The sequence below is a fragment of the Paralichthys olivaceus genome, chromosome 4 (assembly GCF_024713975.1).
Source record: "Paralichthys olivaceus isolate ysfri-2021 chromosome 4, ASM2471397v2, whole genome shotgun sequence".
NCBI classification, from domain to species: Eukaryota; Metazoa; Chordata; class Actinopteri; order Pleuronectiformes; family Paralichthyidae; genus Paralichthys; species Paralichthys olivaceus.
Window position 1 is genome coordinate 12954313 of NC_091096.1, and position 6984 is coordinate 12961296.

At 40.8% G+C, this 6984-nt stretch overlaps 1 protein-coding gene across 11 annotated transcripts; it reads right to left on the reverse strand.

Annotated features, from left to right (window-relative positions):
* Positions 1 to 32: 32 nt before the first annotated feature.
* Positions 33 to 6415, reverse strand: tctn2 (tectonic family member 2). Of its 11 annotated transcripts, none has more exons than XM_069523791.1 (18): positions 6263 to 6415; positions 6004 to 6117; positions 5406 to 5476; positions 4812 to 5013; positions 4629 to 4729; positions 4331 to 4530; positions 4121 to 4241; positions 3862 to 4015; positions 3688 to 3771; positions 3477 to 3596; positions 3301 to 3375; positions 3114 to 3212; positions 2886 to 3003; positions 2702 to 2805; positions 2377 to 2524; positions 2108 to 2245; positions 1904 to 1992; positions 33 to 1695 (listed from the first exon to the last, which is right to left on the reverse strand). In XM_069523791.1, exons 1-18 carry the CDS (start codon positions 6348 to 6350, stop codon positions 1580 to 1582), a joined length of 2142 nt encoding a protein of 713 aa, XP_069379892.1. In that variant the 5' UTR covers positions 6351 to 6415; the 3' UTR covers positions 33 to 1579. The 11 variants fall into 11 exon arrangements, with proteins under 11 accessions (XP_069379892.1, XP_019956483.2, XP_069379886.1 ...); XM_020100924.2 differs by having other exon boundaries at positions 2108 to 2251; positions 3477 to 3599; XM_069523785.1 differs by having other exon boundaries at positions 2108 to 2251; positions 3114 to 3233; positions 3477 to 3599.
* Positions 6416 to 6984: the final 569 nt, after the last annotated feature.

Here is a 6984-nt window from a genome sequence, read left to right on the forward strand (position 1 = left end):
GGCCAGTCGAGTCTTTCTTGTCTTTCTTGGTCTTTTTCATGTTTAGCCTCCGGTGACGCAGCGGCGGAGTTTGAGTCGCACGGGGCTCACTTCAGACAGCCAGAGTTCACAGGCTGCTCCTGGAGGCTAACGCGTGAGCTAACAAGCCGAAGAAGCGCCGCCGTCCCCTGGATGAGAGCGGTCACAGCTGCAGCTGGGAACGTGAGGTCGCCGCTACCGCAGCTGCTGGTGTCGCGTCAGAAGTGCTCACCACTCCGCTCCGGGTCTGTGAACTTTGACGAACCGTCCTCTTGTTGTGTCCATACTCCTCCACGTCACTTCACCTCACACTGTTGAATACGACCAACTTCCCCAGCAGAGGCCGAGCCCTCCACCAATGAGCGCAGCCCGCTGGAGTCTGCGCACTGCGGACGAGCGCTCAGCCCTCAGCGCTGTCTGAAGGCTGCAGGTAGAGACTTTCAGGGAAATCCAATTCCCAAAGAAAACTATTACAGAAATGTTTAATCCTTTCTTTTTTTTTTTCTTAACCAAACATTATCTCATAGAAATACCTTTCACTGTGTGATCCAGATTTTTAACATCCCCACATCCATCAATTCAATGACATGTTAAAGAGATAGTTGAAAAATAAAATTCACTCTTTATCTACTCAACACTTTGCTGATGGAGGGGTGGGTGAAGTGTTTGACTGGAAACAGCGTCATTTACTCCATGTTTTTAGCTTAAATGTCCTCTGTTATCGTCCTCCGAACCGCATCAGTCCACAACCGACACTAAAGCTAAAAACATGGTGTAAATATACTCGTTTCAAGTCGAATGTGAATGTCAGGGCTTACAGACACTTGGATGACACAACTACTACACAAAGAGAAAAGACAAATTATATATCTTTTACTTTACTAGAATCTCTAGTCTATATCAAGGACTGAAATTGCCAAAATAATAAATTAATAAATGTAAATATCTATATATACAGAAATGTAGGAAAACAATCTTACTATCCACTTTGCTGCAGCAACACAGCAAGTTTTGACATACAGTAGAAGGACTTTTAAAGGATAATGTTATCTTAAATTATCTTAGATTGAGGCAGTACAGGGGTCCAGAAACTTAAGGAGCAACAGCTTGGTTTTGTTAGTTGCCATCTGCACAATACTGAATCAATATTGTGCTTGTGGAAGATAACCCCTCGTGGAGCATCTACAACCTGAATAAACAATGACTCACAGTTGAACCCTGAGGCTGTCAACAAGAAACAAACTGACGGGCGGGACTGAAATCAGATTAGAAGTTCTAACCACCTTCAAACTTATGAGAAGGTTGCCCTCAAAAATATAACGGAAACAAATATTGTGATTGAGTCTGAAAGAAATAATAGAAAAATATTTTATTACAAAATGGTGTAGCTATACAACTATTTACATTCCCACAAACATGTAAAACCTGTATTATAATAAACAATATCTAATGGAAAAAAGGTGAAATTACATTTTAGTGACATTTAAATAGATACTCTAGTTTAGTGGGACATTCTCTTGTTATTCCTCCAAATATTTTGCTTCCTCTACATTTTTCTCTTTCAGAGAGTGTTCCAGGCCTGTCGGACTTGTCTCCATGGAGTCCCAAGAATGGAGGCAGCGACGAAGAAGAAAACCAGGATAAGGCCCTTAGCCAGTGACTGAGAATATGGCTCACCTGGGGAGGAGAAATGTAAAATAAATCAGAGCTGGTACAGTCAGTATCCATTTTTCTACTTTGTGCACAAATGTGTCACAACTGTGGGAATGTCTTTTTTATTCGTGCTGTACTTACTCACATTATTTACAATTTCCCCAGCAGTTTATTGTTTACTAAATAATGTCCTAAAATAAACAGTAAAATACAAAATTAGACAGATTCCTACCTGTGTAGTACCTGGTGAAGGGAAAGGCAAGCTCAGGCCAACACACATCATTCCTGTTACAGTCATACTCTGTGAAGTTGATCTGAAAACTAGGGGGGTAAAAGTCAAAATGCTCTCAGTTAGGATCAGTCAGGCAGCCCATTCAAAAAAATATTCATTTAACATCTTTCTTTATAAGGGCAGACTCAGTGTTTCAGGAAGCACCTGGTTTTTGGTGGTTCTGTGTTGACAGGGATGTCAGTGAAGGTGACTGAGGAGGTGATGGGGAGTAACCAAGTTTCCTGAGGGTCCACGCATGGAGAGTCATCACCTCCTACACAGTCCAGAGACCAGGTGGACATGCTGTAGCTACAAATGATCAAAATAAGATACACGTGTTGGTTTGCAATGACATTAGTAATTGGACTCATTTGGTAACTTATACTGACTGTAAATACAATTTATTTTGCATTGCAGGGAGAAACCTGACACACCTGACTTGCAAAGCACGGATTTCCCTCTGAGGTCTGCCCTCTACTGTGCCAGTGATAAGACTCCAAACATGGATATGCTGGTGGGATTGAATCCCATAGCATGAATTTGTGGAGTCTTCTACGGTTGCGCTTGAGTTCAGCATCACAACTGGAATTTAAATAGATAGATAGATAGATAGATAGACATACTTTATTCATCCCCAAGGGGAAATTCTTGTTACATGTAAAATTTAGCTAAACCCAAAATATATAGTTACCGGAAACTGTTTAATGTGCTTTACAAGTTAAAATAAAAATATAAAAAATCTATATAACATTCACTTACAGCTTATATCTATCCAGTCTGTCACAGTCAGGGGATCTGGGTTTCCACTCCTTGCTACATATGTGGCTGTAGTCAGAGCAGCTTGGAGAGAAGCAACTGTTTCTCTAAATGAAAAAAAACCCATTATATTTTATCCTATGGCAAATTCAGACACAGAAATCAATCTTGAGCATGAGCTACTGACCTCAAGAGATCACACTGGGTCAGATTCTGGCGGCTGACTGGCAGCAAACATCCTGATGTTGAATTCTCCCCAAAAAGAACTGGTTTCTTCTCATTGGTGAAACAGAGTCCATCACTCACTATCAGTTGGATCAGAAAATGGCACTTTAAGACAAGTTGCTTTGATTGGAAAATTGATAATTAACTGTTATACACTTGCAGTAAGCCAGTAATCAACATCACTTTTTACCTGATTTCCAAAGATTAATTGACGTCCTTTGTATTGAGCCTGTATTGTTGTCCAAAATGTCCATGAATCCACCAATAACAGGCCTTCCCACCTGGTAACCTGTCATTGAAAATATCAGCACTACTACAGTTCACTATCACAACCATTTTGACCACTTAGCAGATGAGGAAGTTTATTTCGCTCTCACCTGGGTTCCCTGAATTGGGCTCACTCATGAAGTCCCCATTGATAAACACAGCAGAGTACCTTGTAGTTAACACCACTGTTCAGAGGACAAATACTAAGGTTATTCCAAACATATCTCAGAACTTGCATGTAGTGATAAGTCAAATCATGGGTAAGATACAGTACACAAACACTTACCACTACCATTCAAAGGGACGGCTCCAACAGTGCGTGTCAGTGTGATATTTGTGATGCTATTTTCTTTCCAGAAGAATTGATAATCCAGTGCTAAGGTCACATTCTCACACATCAGGCTTTCTGCTTAGGAGAAATGTGAACACATTAACATTAAAGTTAATGGGCAGTTTAAGTTGTTGATTCTAGCAATGATATGTTGTAATCTACATACCTGAAGACGCAGCACCGTTTGTGTTTGAAATACTCTGACTCGGATCGATGGCCACTTCATCCGTCACCTCAACTATAACGTCACCTTGAAGGACAAAATAAACACAATTTTAAAAACACACAGATTCAATGATGTCCAGGATGTATTAAAACATGTTTAGCAGATAAAACAAACCCCCTTCGCCATTCTTCACTGGAATCCTCAAATCCTCTGGTAGTGTCTGTAAAGGAGGTTCAGTTGGACAGGTGTGTAGCGGAGTTACACACTCGACTTGGAAATTTTTCAAAAATGCCACAGGTGCATTATTAACACACTGGCCGAACACCTTCTGTGAAAGACGGATAGACAAGATGTTAGTTGCTACATAGAATACAAAATATAATCTAAAAACACTGTAGTGAATTGTAGTGTAAACACCAGACACACAACTAACCTGGGGAATAGTTAAATATTGATCATTTAATGTTAAAATTGGACTTCCTTCAACATAGACATTAACTAGTGCTGGGGCTGACAACATGGGCCGTTGGAAGGTTGGACCAGGCTTGGATTTGCTAGGCAAGAAAAACAGCAAAAGATAAATAATCAAACAATAATTCATAAAGGACACAAACAAACATTAAGATTAAAATTCATAACTCACACTACATTTCCTCTGTAAAAGAGCCCAAGGAAAGGGTTGTTTTTAGGTGGTGAATGGACACATAAAAATGGAAACCAATCTGGGGTGTTTTCAGCGGACTGCACAGAGCACTGATAATCTGGAGGAGGAGAGACTTGTCCACCAAAGGGACCAGGGAGACAGTGGGATGCAAACAGTGTCAAATCTTCATTGGAGCAGTCCTGATAGAATGAAAAACATATCAATCATTGCTAATTAATGGAGAAAGAAATGCATCTGCCAAAGTGAAGTGTTGTTGAAAGACTACAGCAACAAATACCTTGTCACAGCAGCAGCGTACATCACATGCTCTGAATGTGAGATCACAGGGACAAGGGCCCAGTGGTTGGTACACCGGGTTCGGAATGGTTGTTTTATTATCTGCTGTGGACAGGAGATTTATATGTGTTAGAAATGTAACCCTACATCCCATAATGAACAGAAGCTCTTTCATTTGAATTACCAGGTCCAGCATTCGCAGGAACCAGCAGTGCATGTATCTTGGCCTGGATCAGCAGTGATGCCTGAGGCGTGTCGCCCACACAAGCAGAAACCTGAAGCGTCTCCAGCACACACAGTGGATTAGAGCAGCAGTCTGGGTCCGTCTCATTCTCACCACACAAATGCAAACTTCTTTCCAAACTCAGCTGAACTCGTTCCACAGTCTGGGGCAAGAAATAAAGAAAGGAACATTGAGAAAATGGTGGGCAACACTGCTGCTTTGCAGTTTGGATCCAAGTCTTTTTTGTTGAGTTTGCATAATCTCCCCATGTTTTCTCTGGGTACTTCAACTTCCTCCCACAGTCCAGAGATGTGAACATTAGGGTTAGATTAAATGGAAACTCTGAATCTCTTAATGTGTGAACATCCCTCTGCTACCCTCAAGGGATATGCGGTATTGATAATGGATGGATGGATTGTTTCACACCATAATATCAGCTCTATTAAATTAATTGCGGGGTGTACCATAAATCGGTTATATATGCCTCTTACTTCAGATTTATTTAAATAGTTTAAAATGATTAAATTAGTGTGTGGTGTATGATTTGATTCTCACCTTTCCCACCTGCTCTCTAGTGAGCACCCACTGCGTTACCTCAGCCGCACACGATGGAGGACCTATGCTTCCTGTGAAAGAAAACAAACCAAAGTTGTCCAAACATGACAACAGACCGCAAAATCACAAGGTAGACACATGGCTTCCTTCTCTCTGTTTGTGACCCCCAGGGTTTATTCTGGCAACCAAACACCACAGATTTCAGTTCAACCTAATCACGAATCTGTAATTATTAGATACATCAATCTGAAAAGTAATTCCCATTTTCCTCCAAATAAAAGTTTGCACATCCATCCAAAAAAAAAGGTAAACAAAGGGTCTTCCTGAAATCGGAGGGGTTGAGAGAGGATTAATAGGAGAGAAGAGAAGGAGAAGAATCAAGGTCTTATAAATTCTCTTTTAAGAACTCTATCTACTTTTAAATGATGGAAAGTCCTAAATTAGCATACATATGCATACAAGTACAAAAGCTCTTTATACAGACCCATACGTTCAGAGGTTAAATCAATCTGTCTGTACAGTTAAGACTAAATAAAGGCTGCTGGATAGTCCAAGTCAAACCTGCTACATGACAGCAGACACAGACGCAGTGTTGTACCTGTGGTGTTGGACGGAGACACGGTCCTCACACTCAGGGACACGCCCGACGTGTTTCCGAGCAGAAGAGCAGAGACCACTGGACCAGGAGCGGTGAGATATGAAGGCTGGAAAACTGTTGAACATCATGTGTGTTAGCTGGAGCTGTACTGTTGCGAACATAACTGATCCAGGATCAGCAAGGTTCTGCTCTAGCTGAGGTGGCAGCATTAAAGTAAAACCGGAAGATTAGTATGAGCGAACGTGTACCAGTGACTTACCGACAACATTCTGAGTGTGAGCCCAGGTAAAGAGCATCAAAACACACAGGACCTGGAGGGAGGGGGACACACACAGCACGTCAGCCATTTGGGTCCTTCAGACAGCCGCCATGTTTGTAAACTGTGGATGTCCTGGCAACGCAGATCATTCTTCTTCTGGGGAAAGATGGAGACACAATTGTTCTCAAATGAACAACAGCGACCTCATCTGGTCTGGGTGGTAGAAATGCAATCTTTCAAACCCAGCTTTTAATCAAATATAGTTTGTTTTCTCAGTTTGATGCCTCAAGTCTTTATTCACACAAAGACAAGTGTGAGTCCATTTAGTGCTATTTATTTTATCAAGTCATACTACTTGAGTTCAACTATAAAGCAGAGTTCTGAGCCCAGTCCATTGAGAGTTATGGATGTACATTTTTATTTTTTACCAAGAATGTATACATATATATATAGAAGATAAATCCATATCTCTGTAAAGCTAAGACTAAATAAAGGCTGCTAGCTAGTAGTCCAAGTAAAATATGTGGTTACTATAAAGTAATTTTACATCATTGATATTTTCACCTTGGACTGTGATTGTAAATTTGGTATGTGGCGTGAATTTGGTTATCATATGATTAGGTGGGATAGGATTGAATGGATCATAGAACTTCTAACTGGGGTGCACATTTAAACACAAGGATCCAAAAGCCAGTTAACCATTTATTGAGTGGTCTGAAGAA